The 20,713-nt window shown below is 41.0% G+C and overlaps 1 protein-coding gene across 1 annotated transcript in view; it reads left to right on the top strand.

Annotated features, from left to right (window-relative positions):
• LOC126252473 (adenylate cyclase type 5) overlaps window positions 1-20,713 on the top strand; it is a 446,003-nt gene that overhangs the window by 216,003 nt on the left and 209,287 nt on the right. Inside the window, exon 4 of the mRNA XM_049953367.1 lies at window positions 19,033-19,158. Coding sequence (XP_049809324.1) covers window positions 19,033-19,158 — 126 coding nt within the window. The remainder of the gene's footprint in view (window positions 1-19,032; window positions 19,159-20,713) is intronic.

Raw genomic sequence — 20,713 nt, 5'->3', positions numbered from 1 at the left:
GAAGTTGGCTAAGAAGTTCGCCTTCTTTGACGTATGTCATCATTTAGGTGTCGGCTGGTCGACACATGCAGCATCCAAATTCGCGGGCTATTCGCACGTGGAAGTGCCCTAATGTTGGCCTGCGTAAGAACATGAGGGCAGGCATACTGGTTGGTCAAGGTTCTGGTTGACGACGTTTGACCACCACAAGGGAGAACACCGTATTGTGCAACAAGTACATCGTAACGCCTTCACACCTGCGCCTGACATCCGAGAACAAGTTATGGACATCTACATCATTCCGTGTCATCGCGCACCGTTGGCTGGAGACTAGCAACAGTCATACTGGGGAATTACCGTCCAAAAGAGAACATCGCCATTAACACTATTACACAAATGGCTAAGTTTGGAGTGGTGCTTTGAATGCCTCGGACAGTGGTGCTGCTCTGACTGCATGGTTTGGGAAACCGTCGTGTATGACTTGTGGTCACAGCTGTTTGTGGTTGAGGGAACTCTGACGGCACAACGGTATGTCACGATCATCCTGTGTCTTCACGTGCTGCCTCTCATGTTACAGTATTGTGGTGACGTTTTTCAATTGGAGAATTATCATCCACACGGCAATTGTCTCTGTGAACTCCTATGGCGAGCAAGATTCCTAGGTGTGTCCCCTATAGAACACGTGTGTAACTAACTCGGATGTCAACTGCATTCCGGTGCCAGCAAGCAGTTACAATAGTTAAGAGACAGCTTGTCTCAGGAGAGGATACGCCAACCTTATGACACCCTCCCCGACAACATCAGATTGCGACATACAAATCAAACTTTGCAAATGTAAAGATATTTGTTGAACAATTCACAGAAGAGAAGATACTAAGCTGGAACTTTAAAAAACAACGGCGGTTCCCGTAGTACAATATGGAGACGAGACGTCGGTCCTCTAGAAAAAACACAGAAGGAAAATAACGTCAGCTGAGATGAAATTACTCAGTGCAGTCAAACGGTGCACGCTGATGGTCTGAGTACAAAACACAGTAATAAGACAAAGGCTGCAGATTTTCTATTTGGAAAGAAAAATTTAAAAAAATATAACAAAATGGTGTAACCATTTAGAATGAATGCAGCAAGATCGTCTGCCGAGAATCGGCATGTACTACAAGTCCACTGCACACAGAAGTGTGCCGCGCGGGATTAGCAGAGCGGTCTGAGGCGCTGCAGTTATGGACTGTGCGGCTGGTCCCGGCGGAGGTTCGAGTCCTCCCTCGGGCAGGGGTGTGTGTGTTTGTCCTTACGATAATTTAGGTTAAGTAGTGTGTAAGCTTAGCGACTGATGACCTTAGCAGTTAAGTCCCATAAGATTTCACACACATTTGAACATTTTTGAACACAGAAGTGTCGGTCGTCTGAGAAACAGACGGTTTCCGGAACAGGATCTGCAGCCTGCTTCATGATGTGAAGATGAGGATCGTAATCGTTGAAATAACATCACACACTCTCTCAACGCGCGAAACTTCACTTCGTTTCTTTGGAGGCTTCACTTGTTCTGCCAGGCTCTGTATACTGCAGCTTCAAATGTCTCTGGCAGTCGCCAGTTCTTCTCGTATGGGATCAGTATTTATAGCGATTTTTAAATGTGGTTGACATTAAAAATAATAATTACTAATGTAATTATGTGAGCTTCCGTGGCAAGAGTCAGTTGACATAAAACTTTCCTGAGTCAGAACTTTGATGACAACTGAAAATGAATACTTTTCAAACAAATTTGTCAAAATAATTACGTGACATATCTCATTCACTTCTGTTGCGCGAGTAAACGTTCTTTCTTCATTAAAACTTTCCCGAGCTGAATGCTCGTGACATATGTTTTAATTAATTCAGTATTTTTGAGATACTGTCTTTTCTTGTGTTGGTTTGCACGTTCGAATTTACTGTCATACCCAACGCCGTCTGTAATAGCAGAAACATTCTTGACTTGGGACGCACTCAAAATGATGACGTACGAACTACGTAAATTACCACGTATTGAATGTTGTGTATCGGTATGATGAAGTGCTTCTCGAGAAAACCCATTACGTTACCATGTACTACAATGAAGCTCCAAAAAAATTCTTATAGACACGCGTATTCAAATACAGAAAAGGCGCTGCGGTCGACTGTGGCAGGTGACAAGTACGTAAGGATTCTGTCTGATCACCTGCATCCATTCATGTCCCTTATGTATTCCGACAGACTTGGGCAATTCCAGGAAGACACTATCTCCCACATTTCGCGATAATACAAAACGTGCTGACTTTCTTTGAACTTTTTCGATGTACTCCGTCAGTCCTCTCTGGTAAGGATCCTACACCTCGCAGCAGTATTCTAAAAGAGGAAGGACAAGCGTAGTGTAGGCAGTCTCCTTAGTAGGTCTGTTACATTTTCTAAGTGTCATGCCAATAAAACGCAGCCTGTCCATAAATCTGTAAGAGTATGAGGGGTTGGAGATCTGAACAGCATGTTACAAGGCATCCCAGATATGTTCAAAAACGTTCATGTCTGGAGAATTTGGCGACCAGCGGAAATGTTTGAACTCAGAAGAGTGTACCTGGAGCCACTCTGTAGCAATTCCACATCTACATCTACATGGATACTCTGCACATCACATTTAAGTGCCCGGCAGAGGGTTCATCGAACCACATTCACAATTATATATTATTCCAATCTCGTATAGCGCGCGGAAAGAACGAACACCTATATCTTTCCGTACGAGCTTTGATTTCCCTTATTTTATCGTGGTGATCGTTTCTCCCTATGTAGGTCCGTGTCAACAAAATATTTTCGCATTCGGAGGAGAGAGTTGGTGATTGGAAGTTCGTGAGAAGATTCCGTCGCAACGAAAGACGCCTTTCTTTTAATGAATTCCAGCCCAAATCCCGTATCATTTCTGTGACACTCTCTCCCATATTTCCCCATAATACAAAACGTGCTGACTTCCTTTGTACTTTTTCGATGTACTCCGTCAGTCCTCTCTGGTAAGGATCCTACACCTCGCAGCAGTATTCTAAAAGAGGAAGGACAAGCGTAGTGTAGGCAGTCTCCTTAGTAGGTCTGTTACAGTTTCTAAGTGTCTTGCCAATATAACGCAGTTCCAGTTTAAGTTGTTCGTAATTGTAATACCTAGGTATTTAGTTGAATTTACGGCTTTTACATTAGACTGATTTATCGTGTAACCGAAGTTTAACGAGTTCCTTTTAGCACTCATGTGGATGACCTCACACTTTTCGTTATTTGGGATCAACTGCCACTTTTCGCACCATTCAGATAGTCTTTGTAAATCCTTTTGCAGTTGTTTTTTCTTCTGATGACTTTATTAGTTGACGAACGACAGCGTCATCTGCAAACAACCGAAGGACGTGTGGCACTTCTGCGTGCTCGACGGGTCCCTATACGATATTAGGCAGGTGTACCACTTTCTTTGGCTCGTCGGCGTGTATGTACATGGGTGTTCCAATAAATCAGCGTATAATTTGTTGTGGACACAAAACACAACTCTGGAAATGTGTAGTTGGCTCGATGAAAGATATTGACATCAGTAAAGGAACTTTGTGTGCGTGGTATCAAATAAATCAGAAAATTATGACCAAAATTAAAGTGTCAGAATTTTATCTGAAATAAAATCGAAATTTAGATAATAACACGTAAATTGAGGATATGTGCCAAAGATATTTAAGTCAGCTATCGATCTTGTGCATGCAAACGATCACTGTGCATGAAAGTCGGCGGATAATTGGGATTAAATCACAGTCGGGGTCGAACAGTACACATGCCTCCTGAAATGAAAATAATATGACAGATAATAAATGAGTGTCACCGATCATCCCCCTTGTCGCCACTGGCGGACGTGCTTCATTCCGTTCGGTTTGGAATTCGTGCTAATCGATTTTCAGAAACCGTTTTCCTCCGGCACAAACGACTGCCATTCGATCCCCGCGAGAACGCCGGTGTTTGCCGATCCGGCGGCAATATGTGACCCGGTGGGTGGGGAAGGGAGGGAAGGACGTGTTTGCCACCTGCCAGGCGGCGCGCTAATGAAGACAGAGCGCGCCACGGCGTGCCGGGCCGCGCAGCCCCGCTCTCCTATGCTGTGCTCTGAGCTGCTGCTGATCGCCAAACAGTCCGGCCTCCGGCAACACCGACTCAAAGGAAGGCCTCGGCGCTTGTTGGTGACGTCACGTCAGCTAGGCACGGCGAACGACAGGTCTGTTGCAGGCATACTCATAACGCTGATGTCTCCATCACTGACACAGGAAAATGTGAAACTTTTCGCGGTAGTTGACCAACACAAATTGTTCTGAGAGATTTCTACAATCAATTAATTGTGCAATTCATTACACTTCTTAACAAATAGTGTACTCCTGAACTTAAAAAATTTCCACCTTTTTTAAGGATTGACATACAAAAACAACTTCATGGTCCAGCAGCAACAGAATTCGTGCTTCTTTACCTTATTTGTAAATCTGAGGAAGTTACGTTTGTACTGGGTTCCTTTTACAAGAAACTGTGAACATATTGGTGCTCTTCTTTAGGTATCTTGGTTGACTATGGGGTGATGTGCACTGAAAGGTAATGAAATATCTTGCGATTGTACACGTTGGGGGAGTGGGTGGAGGACAGAAGAAGAGGCAGAAGAGAGATACTTGTTTTATCAAATAATTTTTTGTTATCTTATAAAGTTTCTCCTTTCAGTTGCAAGTGGGGAATATTTCACTTTTCTAATGAGCAATTGTGCCAAGATCTAGGGCAGCGATGCGCAACCGGTGTGACGCGGCGCACTTGTGTGCCACGGCAGTCTGGCGTGTCGCCACAATGTGAAGGCTGTGACGCGGACATTTACATTAAATTTTAAGAAGTTAAGTGATTTCAATTTTAGATACACTGCAAATTTTTTATGTATTTTGAAGAATTTAAATGTAGTTTATTTTCTTCGAATTTAGGTAGTAAAGTAATTGTTCCTTCTTTCGTTATTTGACTCTTTGATTGCTGTGCACGAATTTACGCGTCATGCTCCGCCGATCCTGAAGTGTTGAGGACATGTTTAAACGTGTTTAAACACATCCTCAACACCTCACTGCCACTTTTCCTTAATGCTATTGACCTGTGTTTACGCGTCCTGTTCCCCTGAAGACGAGTTACTTACTTTTTTTTGTGTTTGTGTGTGTGTGTGTAGGGGGGAGGGGGGGGGGGGTCAGGAGTCTTCTGCCCGCTACGAATTCCTCTCCTGTGCGAACCTCTTCATCTCAGAGTAGCATTTGCAACCTACGTCTCTTATTTGTTGGATGTATTCCGGTCTCTACAGCTCCCTCTAGTACCACGGAAGTCATTCCCTGATGTCTCAACAGATGTCCTATCATCCTGTTCCTTCTAGTTGCCAGTGTTTTCGACATATTTCTTTCATCTGCGATTCTGCGCACAATCTCCTCATTCCTTACCTTATCAGTCCATCTAATTTTCAACATTTGGCTGTACAACCACATCTCAAACGCTTCATTCTCTTCTGTTCCTGTTTTCCCAGCGTCCATGTTTCACTACCATACGATGTTGTGCTCCAGACTCGTACATTCTCAGAAACTTCTTCCTCAAATTACGGCCTTTTTTGATAACTGTAGACTTCTTTTGGCCAGGAAAGCCCTTTTTGGCATTGCTAATCTCCTTTTGATTCCTCCTTGCTCCGTCCGTCATTGGTTATTTTGCTGCCTAGGTAGCAGAATTCCTTATCTTCATCTACTTCGTGTTCACCAATATTAACGTTAAGTTTCTCGCTATTCTTTCTTGCTATTACTTTCGTCTTTCTTCGATTAATTCTCAGTCCATACTCTGTACTCATTAGACCGCTCATTCTATTCAGCAGATCATGTAATTCTTCTTCACATTCACTCAGGATAGCAATGTCATCAGCGAATCGTACCATTGATGTACTTTCACCTTGAATTTTAATCCCACTCCTGAATCTTTCTCTTATTTCCATCATTGCTTCTTCGATGTAAAGATTGAACAGTATGGGTGGAAGACTACATCCTTATCTTACACTCTCTTTAATCCGTGCACTTCGGTCATGGTAGTCCACTCTTATTATTCTCCCTAGTTCTTGTACATATTGTATATTAGCCGTCTCTTCCTATAGCTGACATCTATTATTCTCAGAATTTCAAACATCTTGCACTATTTTACATTGTCGCACGTGTTTTTCAGGTCAACAAATCCTATGTATGTGTCTTGATTTTTCTTTACTTCCATACATTACCGAATAAAAGAGTTCCAAGTATTTATCATATAGTATATATGCATCTTTGTGTACTGTCGTTTGTAAGTTTGGAACAAAAACTCGTTTCGATATCCTGAATCGTTTAAGATATAACAGTATCGCCTGTGGCCGAAAGTTGACCAGTTGCTTCAATGGACTTGGTCTGTGATAAAAATGTCATGTATCTTAAAGTGACTGTAATTTTAGCAGCAGAACTAATCCGTGGCATATGCTGCATTGTAGCTACCTGTATTCTTGAAATAATTCTTTGATTTCTTTTAATTGTTCAGTCATTTGAAGGGAGCCTTTGATACACTGCACTGAAAAATACATTTTGTGTCAATGGCGACAGAATTAACTTTTCCCTTGAGACAACACAATACGAATGCTGTTGTATTGCGTAAAGTCACCTCAGACGCGAAATGACATGCACTACAAAATATGCACTGTAAATTCATCAAACCACAATTACAGTTCTGAAAATTACTTGGAATTATGTTCAGAGCACATTTAAATGTATCTTTCAGAACGACAACAGAATTATCGTTATCAATATCTGCATTATTCCTATTATTGCTCTACACAAAATTTGTGTCTCTGTAGCTCTTCGTCTTTCAGTACGGACCGTTAATCTTCTTCTTTGAAGCATAGCCTAACAGAAATATAGTTTCCGTATAATAAGGGACTTTATAACTACTCAAAATGGAAATACTGAAGACTGGAACTACCAAAATTTTTGGTGACGGCGGCAAACGACCACAGTTAGTTCCGTTTGCTCTTAGAACAAAGTAAGTGAAAAAACGACGCTAATAAACAGCGTTTGTTATCCCCAACGGTTCCGCTATTACGTTTCGCTTTCCACTGTCGACAACATCAACAACGTAGCATTTGCGGCATTGGAGCTGTCCAGTATGGATGTGTTACTGCAAATGAACTATCTACAACATTTAAACATGAGCGTCCCTAGAATGCAATTTCACGATGCGTTGTTACTTTCACGTGTCGTTTGTACCATAGCACCCGATCGTTACGCATTAGCAGTTGGTAGCAATGTTAGAGAAAAATGAAAACTTTTCTCATGTATGTGTCTATTTCCTTTTATCTCTTCTAGAGGATATGTATACCTGTTAGTATTCTCGTAGTGGGCATACCCTAAAAAAAATATTTTTTCTGCATATAAGGGAAGTCGGAAGTCGTAGATATTCAAAATGAAGAATTTAAAAATTGGAAACTTATTTCAAATTTTCAGGTAATGGCAGCAAATGACCACAAAGTTACTCTTACAGAAAAGTAGGTAAAATAGCGACGCCCATATACAGCATTATTTACAGATTTTGTTACTACGATGTGTTGATTTTCATTGCTGACAACATCATCGACCTAGCAGCTGTCGCATTGCAACTGCCCGGTATGCTTGTTTTACTGCAAATGAAACAATTAAACATGAAAGCCCCTAGTATGCAATTTCAAGAAATGGTGTTACTTTCGTGTGTCATTTCTACCATAGCACGTGATCGGTGTGCAGGGCAGACGTTGGTAGTAGCTCTTCAGTTTTCGATGTTCAGGTATTGGAGATTTTAATGCGTGATAGAGACTGTAGCATCAGTGTTATGAATGTGAAAGTTTCTACTTTCTTTTACCGCTGTCAACGGTAACACACCCACATTATTCTTTCTTTGCGCACATCTATGGCAAAGTGCCTTCCAAATTATATGAGGATCATTAGCCGCCGTATCAATTAGTATTAAAAATCGGAACTTCAATTTTCGTGTTCAAGTATTAATATTATGATGATAATTGTAATGACCACATTATTTACAATGACAGGAACGGAATTGGGTGTGCTGCGCACGACTTTCTGCCGTATATAAGACTAGTATCTCGAGAATTAAATGAGATTATGTTTTGCTCTAAGTTCTAAACAAAATTTCGATATATTATGTACATTTCATACAAAGCAATATATGAGCTAAAATCAACCATATTTAAGATATGAAAAGTGTGTTTTTACCTCTGCAAACTCCTTAATCTTTCGAACTATGTTTTACTTAATTTCATGCAACACAGTAACTATGACGACTAACAAAAAGAAATTCAGTCCCTTGTCGAGCGAAGATATAAGACTATAAGATATGTAAAAACCATTTTCTTTCATCAGTTTTCTATAGACATGCAGAACAGCGACAACAAATTCGTGCTCAGCACCGGAAGCAAAAAGCACACCTGTAGCAGTCAAAGGGTTAATACATGCTGATAACTTGTATTTTCATAGAAGTTAAATCTAATTTATTTTCTCAATATTGTTATACTTTGCTTAAGTTAGTTGTAAAGTTAATTGTATTCTCGCATTTACCACTGCACCGGCAGTGCCGTTGCGGTGAGAGTACTTCATGACACTGCGTCTCTTACGTGCGGCTAGCTTAAGTGCTTTGCCCTAAAAATCCAGAGATTAAAAAAATGTCCCTCTCTCATTATTTTTATTGCTTTGTTTTGATATTTGTTCCAGTTTGTAGCCGCTTCAAAAACTTTACTACTCTTTTTTCACCATTCTCCATCAAAGGATCCACACATTGTCAGACAACAACACATTATTTCAGTTCAACAATATTGTTGTTATTCCATCCTTTACTTTCTATTGTTTGAGTATTTCATCGCTGTTTTATCACAGCTGTGCTCTGCAGTAGTGCGAATGTTGTGATTGCTACACCAGTAATTTTTATTATAGTGTTACTAAATTTTCCATTTTCCTTTTTTTGGATATGAATAAGTTCCAGTCTTCGAGTGCAAGTAGTGAAACCGAACATCGAAAGAGAAACATAAAGTATTTCAAAGGCAATATAGTGATAATTATTTATATTACGAATTTTTTTGATATATTAACAAGACATGCCCAGTCCTCGCGTACGCTGAGTTTTAATAAAGAACTCAGTAGTGCTGCTATGGTTCCCAGTAAATTGAAACGACGATTGTTAACAAAACATTCCCCCCTGTTAAGTAAAAATGTGACTTACCTTCGTCGGCTGTTCGAACAAAATAAAAAACAAGTGAAGCGCGTGACTACGTCGGTACGCAATTTGCAGAAAGTGCAGGAAACTAGCTATAAGGAAGCCGAACTAATTTTAAAGGCCAAAAACCCACACGCAATAGCAGAAACGTCGTTAATGTCCGTGTGTAAAAAAAATAATAAAATAGTCCTTGGTTCAGAAGCTGCCATTGAAATTTCAAATATTTCTGTCTCTGCTGACACATTCAGTTGCCGAGTTAGTGATATTTCCACTGACATCGAAGATGTTTTGAAGGAAAAAATAGAGACCAGCCGTAAGTTTTCAACGTAGATCGACGAATCCACCGATAATGGCAGCCATGCGCAACTGCCTTTCTACGTAAGGTATGTTGATGGGGATTTAATTGCAAGTAATTCATGTTTTTGCAGAGAACTCTCCAAACGAGAAACTGGTAAAGAAATAAATTGGGCGACTAATGAATATTTGGTCTGTAATGTAAAGTGGGAGGAATGCCTCAGTGTCTGTACAGACGGAGCCGCTTTTATGATAGGCCGAGTGAAAGGATTGGTATAAAGTACGCGAAGTAAATCCTAACTTACGACCCAACCATTGTTTCACTCATCGCGAAGCCGTTGTTAGTAATTCTTTGCCATCTCCTCTCAAAACTTTGGTGGGTTAAGTAGTAAAAGCCGTGAACTTCATCAAACTGCGGCCTCTAAATAAGCGGCTTTTTAGCGTTTTGTGTCACGAAACGACGTCACAGCACACTCACTACGCTTCAGCTGTAGACAGAAGTACGGCGATTATCTCGAGGTAAAGTGATAACTTGAATGTTTGAACTTAGAGATGTACTTGCATTTTTGAGTAGTGTGGGGCATGAGTACGCGGATTTATTTGTGGATCGTGAATGTGTATCTTAACTGTCATATCTTTCCGAGACTTTCGTACACTTAAGTGACCTAAGTAGAAAAAGGTAAGGCAGAAACGCCAATACTCTGACTACGGCCGATAATATTCAAGGATTTATTAATAAGTTACATTTGTGGATACAGATAACTGAAAATAGATCGTGCGTGAAGTTCCCAACTGTATGCCCCTTACTCATGTTAATAAGGTGTTGATGGATTTAATTAAAGTAATTTAGTATTCTTGCAGCAAAATTTCAAGAAATATTTTGGAGAGGGTGTTGAAAAATTTGACTACGTTCGTGAGCTACTCATGGCTTCGATACTTCTTCCAAGTAATTGAAGTTTATGCTTGCAAAAAGAACTCGCAGGTTCTAAAGCAGACAGAACATCGAAATCAAAATTTTTCTAAGTGTCTCTGGATATATTTTGATTATCAATAAGCAGTGAATACCGGTCTGTCTCCGGTATGGTAATTAATGTATTCTTATCATTTCCAACTACATATCTGTCTGAAGTGGGCTTCTCAACGTTGACTGAGATTAAAATATCAAAAAAAGGGACTCAAATCCATCGATGAAGAAATGAGACTTGCCTTGTCAGCAATTCAGCTATGAATCAGTCATCTAGAGTACATGATAACAGTGTATTTTCTTTCCTCTGAGCTCAACATCTCATTCAACAGACGGGATCTTGACTCTCAGTTTTCCAGATGGACTGAGGCAAGAAAAAGGAGATACACTTGTTCATGGTCCTAGAGAGCTTTCAGTAATTCAGTACAAAACTATGTGTGATATTGTAAGTTATTTGGTGTTCAAAAGAGCATTACAGGGCAGGGACTACCGAATGAGACAGCGCAGTTGTTAAGATACTGACTTCATATTCGGAAGTATGGAGTTTGCTCTGTCCTTCCATCCTGATTCAGGTTACCCGTGATTTTCTTAAATCATTTCAGGCATTTATCTGGCTGCTTCCTTGAGCAAGGCCACGATCGACCACCTGTCCTATCCTCGTGAAACTCACGTAATTTTTTAAGCCAAATTAAAAATAAACTTTTGAAGATCAACGACGACGTCACCTAGAAAATTATGCACTGATACAAATACATAGATGAAACACCCATGGCATATAATGGGACTGAAGAACAAACAGAAACTTTGTTAAGTAAGTTCAATATTTTACACAAAAAATTCACTTCATCACAGAACACCAGAAAGATAACAAACTAAACTTTTAGACATGACAGTAACTCATACTAACCACACCTTGAACATCAGTGTGCATAGAAAACCAGCAAACAAAGACACTGTTGCTGGTAAGTTCACCACACACCCCAACTCATATAAACAAACTGCATTCAGAGTTTTCTTAAACAAAGCACAGAAATCCCCATTTAGTGCTGCTGACTATGAGAGATAAATTAACACAATTAGATCCATTGCACATAACAATAGGCATTATGAACATGAAATAGATGCACTTTCAGAACATATAACAAAAAGCAAAGGCAAACAAATTAACACAGCCACAACGCACCAAACATACAAAAAACTTAAGTATACTCGTATAACTATCCTACTTTTAGGGTCATTTCGGACAAAATAACCAAGCTGTTCTGTTCAGAAACAAAGATATCGGGATCATCGTTGCCACCACAAACAACTTAAGGAAGAAGTTGATGCATGACATCTCACAACCAACTGAGAAAAGCAAATCAGGGATTTATAAAGTTCCATGCAGTCAGTGCAACAAATACTACGTTGTCCAAACGGGCAGACACTTTAAAACGCGTTTTAGATAACATTGTATTGTTTCAGATTTGGTAAAGTTAATAAGTCACCTATAGTGAAGCATATAGACTGAACAGGACCCATTGTTACAATGGACAACGATCTTAAAGTGCTGCATACTTTAGGGAAGAACTGGGAAGAGGACATCTTGGAGCAAACGGAAATATTCACTCATGGCCAAAAGTGGATAAATTACATTTTTCAAGAGCTCATATTTCTTTGCCAATTTCAATTCAGTATTGCTAAAATAGAAAATCCGGCTTCCCTGAGAAGTTCCTGCCCTCTACAGTTCCCTCTGGTACTAGGCAATTTATTCCCCGACATGACCAACCGTCCCAGTTGATCATTTTTCTCTTATATTCTGGGGAGAACCTCCTCTTCCTATTCCAAAAGTTCATCTAACTTCCAACATCCCAATAGCAAATAATCTCTAACGCTTCCACAATCTTCTTTACAGTTTACCTACAATCTAACATCAATATTAAGGACGAACTGAAGGAATTTTACTATTTTGGTAGCGAAATAACGCATGCCCTCCCAAGGTACACTGCCTTATCGAAGGTACATTCAGTACCGGGTGGGAGGGTTTGCGTGCTCCAGCGAAGTTGAGGGCTATGCTGGCGGTAGCGTAGCTACTGGCATTGCCCCCCCCCCTCCCCCCCAGGCTGGATAGGTCTCAGCGGAGGAGGCAGGCGAAACGTGTCCCACCTAGAGAAGGGGGTCTCTACAGGCGTGGTGAAGCCAACACTCCTAGGGGAATAAACCCTGATATCAAATCCTGGTCCTGCAAGTTGGGGTTGGGTCAATGGGCCAGCACCCCATTATCCACTAAAAACTTCTACGAGTTTGTGAATCTAAAGCGGAGCCTCGGAAATCGGACAGAAACTCTTTACGACAATTATTGAAAGTAAAAGGACATTGAGAGTTGGTACATGGAACGTTCAAAGCCTGACAAATAAACACACCGAAATAGAGAATGAAATTAGTCGACTGAAGGCGCACATAACTACTCTGTCAGAAACAAAAAAGAAGGGACAAGGAAATGAGAAATTTGGAAATTTCATCAATTTTTTGTAAACATAAATGAGCAAAAGCAAGCGTTTCCATTCTAATTAACAAAACTCTGAGCACTTTTTCAAGGACTACGCATTTTTATGCGAAAGAATTGTCACTATTAGCATCAAGTTATTTGGCATTGAAATCCCTGTAATGTTACCCAAGTGGACTGTTGGTGACGTGTTTGTGAAGTCGAAACGCGAAGGTACAACCACAGCTAAACTAAGACCAGACAGACCTCGTGTACTAACGGATAGGGACTCGAGCACTGCGGACGGCGGTCGTAAAAAACGGCATGAAATCAGCGGAAGGAATCACTCACGAGTTATAAAATGCAAGCAGCAGTCCACCTAGCACAATGACTGTGTGTAGGGCGTCACAGAGAATGGGGTACAATGATCGAGCAGCTATTCATAAGCCACGCTAAGCTACATTTGAGGTGGGGTAAAGACCGACGCCTCTCGATAGTGGATGACGAGAAGCGAGTGATTTGGTGTGATGAATATGGCAATATGATGGATGCGTGTGAGTTTGGCGAATGCCTGCAGAACGTCGCAAGTCGCGTTAATTGTCGAGTATTCCTTGCTCGGCATGTTTGTAGGTTAAGCATTAAAATGTTATTTCTGCTGAACCTCTCGGTGTGGTTTTATGTTTTGCGTAACTTGTGGAGATGATCGTCTTAATCTTCCTTCAGAGTAAATTATTCTCTGTGCAAGATGGGCCTCTTGTGGTGTGGAGGTGAGTTTACCTCAGGTTGCAGAGGAGAAAATTATTCTTCCAGCAGGTCAGCGCAACTTTTTGTCCGCCTGTGATGTAGTTGGTGGGCCAGTGCCATGATGAACCGATTTTAACGACTTTCCTTAGAAGGCACGTGCACTCTGCCGGATTCCATCCGGCAAATGCGACATTCCATTGTCTTCGTGCAGCAGACGAACTGAATACAGTCTAGGGAAGCGCAAACCGAGTTTTAGAGCTCCATTCTGCACCCTCTGCATCTCCACGATGTGTAAGTCAGCGGTCTTGCCACACACCACAACCGCGTACTCCAATACCGATCAAACCAGCGTTAGGTAAGACGTAATGCCGTGATACGGCGGCATCGACGATTGTGTATTAAGCAGCGGATACAAGGCGAGAATCGAAGATGGTGCCTGGAGAACTTTACCTACCATCATGTGCATTGCCAGCAGTGAAATACGGAGGAGATGGTGTTACGATATGTGGGTGCTTTTAGTGGGTAGGGTTCGATCCTCCCACTACACTTGAGTGACATCCATCAATTGCGTGAGGTTTTTTTTTCCTAAATTTGGATCCCCCCCTCTTCCCCCTTGTTATATTTAGTGAGATACAGTGGTACCCCCATTCCTCCACCTCACCTAAGGTTTACCCCATAATTTTTAAATAATTAAATTTATATGATATATTCATGCTTTTGCTTCATACCACTAAAAATACCTCAAACATCTCTTCTACGTACTATATTTTGCTCTGTGAAATTAGAGACGAAAATGGTAATAACGTTTAAGATGCAATACAACGAGTCCATTTAAATTAAATGTCTTGAAAGCTGCCAAATGGGTCTCTACATATCGTTGTTTCTGCAAATAATTTTCGCAAATAAGCAAATTCAAAATAGATGCAACACCATCTTCCCTAATTCTTCACTCACTCCCTGGTCATCCAACTGTTGCCTCTACTGCAATGATTGGACACATGACATCCATGTCTTTTGGTGCAGGAAGACGCTCATTAGACGTTTTTACCAGTACATCCCCCTCGTGCAGCTAGTACAGCCTATTGCCCTAGGCGCACAGCGCCTTGTCACCCCGATTGGTGACTACACGCGTTGGTCAAACCACGACCACAGGCGCTCGCGAGGTTCCGTGCAGCACCGATCTGTGTGTCTGCAGCTTTAACCTGAAACAAAGTAGACTCTGCAAGTCTTGCAGCATCTCGTATGGACGGTTAATCATTCATCAAAAGAGATGGGCATTAGTAATAGTAAGGCCTTTGGGAATAGCTCAGATATTTGGAGTATCTCGCGAGAGATGGCCGAAGCAGGAGCGGTGCGAACGACTTCCCACTGTTTTCCTCAGTCGGTTCTCACGTTACTTGAAAAGTCGGATGAGATGGAACCATGAAACGTCCGCGAACTACGGTAGGAAGCATACTTCTCACTAGCTTGCAACAATCGCGATTTTCTCACTTGGCCACCTACAAATACAAATTAAAATTTGAGTATGATTCGAGATTTATAGAGGCGCATTTAATAGGCATCTTAACACGAAGTAAAAATATAATATCTGCAACGAATCTGCCTTCTTTCCGACATAGTCTGCATACCATTGTTCACTGGACAAAAAGACTCCGCGACAACAGTGTTAACCGTTTTGACGGATCCTAAAAAACTTCACGTTTCATTGATATACACGATGTCACTGAACCTTTACTTACTTAGCTGATGAAAGACAACATTGTTTGTACCTTCCTTTAAAACGCATGTTTTGTGGCTTACCGATCCCTTGATTTATCTGATCAAATGGTTCAAATGGCTCTGAGCACTATGGGACTTAACATCTATGGTCATCAGTCCCCTAGAACTTAGAACTACTTAAACCTACCTAACCTATGGACATCACACAACACCCAGTCATCACGAGGCAGAGAAAATCCCTGACCCCGCCGGGAATCGAACCCGGGCGCGGGAAGCGAGAACGCTACCGCACTTATCTGATCACAAAGAGCATTCTTGTCGGTGAACTTCAGAGTAGGTTCCTTCCACAAACGATTAAGTTCTTGCTAGAACGTTGATTTCGAGGCTTTATGTGCCTTGCAGAGTATCTCAACTGACTCCTGACTGTCACGCACGGATCTCGACCGGCACAGCAGGGAACTGCCCGAACGAAATCTGACACTCACGCGGCAAATGTTTTAAGTCAGGTAATCCCGGGCATACACGCGTGTAAACCATTCCGTTCATTTTAGAGAGGCCATAAGGATTGATGGACACTTTACTGTTGTCTATGCTCAGGATTAATTTTAAAAAATGAAATTGTATCCATTATAATGATGTATATTCTCTGAAAAGTTGACGTGAGAATTTCATTGTCCCCTCCCTTTACATGAGATTTCGTGGGATTTTGCCTGACTCGTACACGTCGCCTTACGAAACCGCTAATTGCGCAAAAATATGAACATACTGAACAGCGCTGTATACTGTGTGCAGTGAAGGAACAGTTCAGATACGATGACTATTTGTGTTTTAAAGCAGCGTCGGAGAGACAGTGGTTTTTGGACACTTACATTCGTGCACTGGACTGGCTCCCGAAGTCCCGACCTATACCCAATGGAAAACTTTCTAAATGAGTTAGAATGTCGATTTCCTTTTTGGTTGGTAAATGGTCTGAGTATAACACACTGTCCTTGGCAGCAACAGTTGTGTATTTTAAAAAAAAATTCAGTGATCGACTTCACTCAGTGGAAAACTGTAGGACAAATGAATTTTGTCTAACAGGTGCAATACGAGGTCTTTCGATTGATCCTTTCTCTGATAATAATTTACCTGGACGACTTTAATGTAGATAACATTAACTAGTTACCAATATAGGATATATTAAATAAGGCTTTATGATCTGTTTTAGCATTAATAAACTAGCTTTAAAATAACATTAATAGACTAGCCTTCAAAGTCTGGAAAAACACCACTCATCCGATTTGTACTGTCAAATATTACACTCCTTTCAATACAATGTGCCAACAAGAAATAATTAACAGTTTGTGATGGTCTAGAATATTTGGTTAATATAGATAGAATTACAATTCCAGAAGGAACTATAGTCTGCACTCTTGTTGAGTAATTACAACTTTGGCACACAAAGGAGTGAAATACGTAGCTATACAACTAATTCACAGTCTACCTACGGATAAAAGAAACGTCTGACAGATTGCATAACTTTTTTCAACTGGAGACAAAGCTTGTTTCTCGTTAATTTGGTCTTCCATGCCATACAATAATTCCTGACGAGATTTAAGTATTCACATACAGAGTGGTAAAGGTTGAAATTTTGTTATAAACTTACTTTTTCAATTTCCATTATTCACATCACAGTATCTGTTCTAAATTTGACCAACGAAGTACAAAATAAATTAGCTAATCATTGCCAGATGTTGTGCACTATGACGATACACGGTGCCACACCATATCTATTATTTAGGGTACAATTTCTTTGAGCATGGAGACAAAGCTAGTTATTTCCTTTCAACTTTTAATTGACGGGCATGGTCCTTCACAAACAGACGCCCAAATCCGAAGTTAGAGTTTGCAGGGCGAACGCGATACAGACAGCGCTTCGACATTTGCCAGGCTTTACGTTCCAGCGAGCTTCCTAAGAGTAAGTGCCTCGAGGAGACAAAGACACTCTTTCCTCGAGGCGCCGCATCGCAGAGCAGGTTCTTCCGCCGCCTGCAGCAGAGCTGCGGCGCCGTGTATCCGACCTCAGCCATGAATAACGCAGGGCCGTGTGTTGAGCCCTGAGGTAGGCGCACAGCGAACGCTGGTGCCAGTCTCCCCCCCCCCACCCCCGCCCCCACCATCCCCCAAGCCTCAAACCACTGCCGAACGTAACAGATCCTTGTGGAGATGTGTAATGTGATGTACGCAACTAACCTCGTTTTACATTCACTGGTTCACATGGTTCACACAACTACCAAACAAAGTCGTCATTTGCTGTATCTTCCATAAAGTGACATAACATCTTACATTCCAAATGTTTCGCTTGTTTCACACTAATACGCGCTTTCCATAAATCTATTGATACAGCTTCATTAACGTTCACATCGTTCAGTTACTGAAAAGGGCTGTTTTGTCGCTAAAAAAGTATCAAAAGCAAGTATCAGGAAGGATGGAAGCTCTACCCTCCCACCTGGCAGTCCTGATTTCGACTTTTCTCCGTTACTCAGAGTTACGTCTTGCAAATGCCGGGATGATTCCTAACAGCCTTGTAAAGCTAGCTAGACCTGTAAATATTCACACATCAAAAGAAGTTTTGCATCACCCCAGTTCCGAGAACTCCTGAAGATCGACGTTGACTGTGGATATTGTATCACAGACACAGTCCCTTTGACTGTTCAGAGACGTCTCTCAACCCGCCCAAAGATGTAAACAACCATGCATGAGTAGCGCCTAGTAGACAGAGGGGGTCCGACAGCCGATCAGTTCCAGTCAATCAGAAGTGAACGACAGTTTACATAATCTTAGTCGGGAAAAAGATAGAACACGTGTAATTTTTTCTGTACCTAGGAAGTATAATTATATGGAATGAAATTTATAGTGAAGAAATAAGGAGGATGGTGTCCATGGGGAAGAGAGGGTTTTAAAAGGTTAAGCAGTCTCAGTGGTATATAGAAGTGAATCTTAGCAGCTAAAATGTAGGAGGAAAGATATTAAGAAAGTTTTTAAGTAGGACTACAGAGAAAAACGTTTAAGGTGAAGCGAACTGACACTTAAGAATGAAGACGTAATGAAGGAAACAGGGGAAGAAAGAGGTTCAGAACAGGAAAAAGAGTCTTCACTAGGTCATGTACAGCTTAGGAACTGCCTGCAACAAGAAATTATAGAGGGAAAAGTGTAAGGAATGCAATGAAGTGGTGGAAAGAGTATTGGATTGCTGTACGACATTAAGAATGGACGAACATGAAGGAAGACACTCAGAACAGGACACGATGGAGAGCCTTCAGCTGAAACTTGTCATTTGACAGAGACACCAAAGAAGAGAAATAGAACTAGAGCAGCCTTATGATTTTTTTGTCTCTTTACATTGTACTTTGTTCTGTCGACTAATTACTGTTGCTTGGGTTTTGTAAAAGATTTTTCTCTTTCCCGTCTTTTTATCTGTAGCCGCTGCTACGTGTGAAATGCTCAGTTCACTAGCTGACAAGCCTCATACTATGTCTAATGTGCATGTTTATGAGAGTCGTCTGTTTCGGTACCCTGAAAGTTTCGAACGGTGTCGTTTCAGGCGGAAGACCTACTCAGACGAGAGCACGCTGCCCGAGGTGCTGCACTGGTACACGTCTGTGAACGCCGCCATGTTGGAGCACCTCACCAACCAGATCAAGGAGACGGACAGCAGTGGTGTCTGGAGGTAAGTGCATACTGCAACCTTGCATCCGGTTTAAATTATTGCTTGCTTGCGAGGTTGAAGGCATGGAACTAAATGTACGATCGATTTTTATAAGTCTTTGACCTTCCTGTCTATCAATCTAGGTACAAACGTAGGCCGATGGAAAATTTATAAACTTACTGCAAAATATTAACTGCGTTAAATATTTTATTGTGCCTGGAGAGATTTAATTGTTACTCAATAAATATTTAACTGAGTTTTCCCATCATCTATTAAAAATAGTAAGCGAGGGCTTAAAAACGATTTTTTTGCAACCCGTAAATAAAGTTGCAATTTTACGAATCGTAAGTAAAGTTCTTTGTTAAGCTGTTTCACAGCCTGTCAACAACATAGATACATTTCACTAAGTATATAATGGGCATTATTCGCGGAATTTCAAGGTGCGCCCACTGTACACGTATGCAGCTATTCGCCGACCAGAAAACTATGTGCAACACTTCACTGCATCGCGACCTAGAAGCGAGTCCTTTCCTCACCGCAGTAAAAACGGGACCTCACTCCACCGTGTCTCACGAAGCACTTCCTTCACTGCATCCCAGACACCACCCCCTTCCCGTAATGCGTCCCAAATAGAGCTCCCACTGTACTACTCCAATCCACAGCGTCTCACTGGACTCGCTTCTAATTATGTCCAACTTCCATTGCTGCCCCCTGACCACTGCAATTGTCAGTTAAGCTAGTCACAATAATTTGCAAGAGATTCAAAATTTTCCGACCAGTAGGCCAATTATAGTGACAAAGCGATATTAATAGGCGCTAATACATTGCACATTTTCGTATAAAATATGACACAGTTAGTTTAATGCTCGTTCATGATGTGGTACATTTAATACTTACAATTTTGTGTAGATCTGATCATTTACGATAAATTCTATAAAAATGTTCCTAAAAATACGTATGGGGTAATCACCTGAAACTTGCATCTCAAATATTGCGGAAATGGAAATGGCTACTGACGTGTGGTCTTCACAGAATGGATGACTTGTCAGGAACTCATATTGTTAGCCTATCAACAGATTGTAATAACGCTTAGAAAGTGCATTTTTTGTGCGAACATACACTTTTTAAATGGAACAATGCCTATTGACATTTAAAAATTAAAGTAGTCTCAATTAGAATGTGAGAGGTATTTGTTGCAAGACTCTAGTGCGTGTCGTTTACGAGATACCATATTTTGAAAAGTACCTTCTGCTCATCAATAGCATTTTCCATTTCCGCAGTATTTGCGGTGCCAGTTTTAGTCATTCATCCTGTATGAAGCACCGTTTTCCATCTATTCTTCATTGTGTTTCTTTTGCAGCTCCCAAAACTTCATTATATTTCACTGATTACACTGTATTAGGGCAATGAGGGTTAAAACAAACGTGAAAATATAGAAGTAAAAGGATAATTAATGTAAGGAAAAAAGACCTTAACTGCAAGCTGTGGTGTGTTATTAGTTATTTTTTTATATTACTCATTCACTGATATTATTGCTTTGATGTTGTTTGTTAATGCCGATGGCTAAATAAATACA

This window comes from Schistocerca nitens, chromosome 4 (assembly GCF_023898315.1).
Source record: "Schistocerca nitens isolate TAMUIC-IGC-003100 chromosome 4, iqSchNite1.1, whole genome shotgun sequence".
In the NCBI taxonomy this organism is placed as follows: Eukaryota; Metazoa; Arthropoda; class Insecta; order Orthoptera; family Acrididae; genus Schistocerca; species Schistocerca nitens.
Note: the sequence above shows the minus strand (reverse complement) of the source record. Positions and strands in the feature narration are given on the sequence as shown.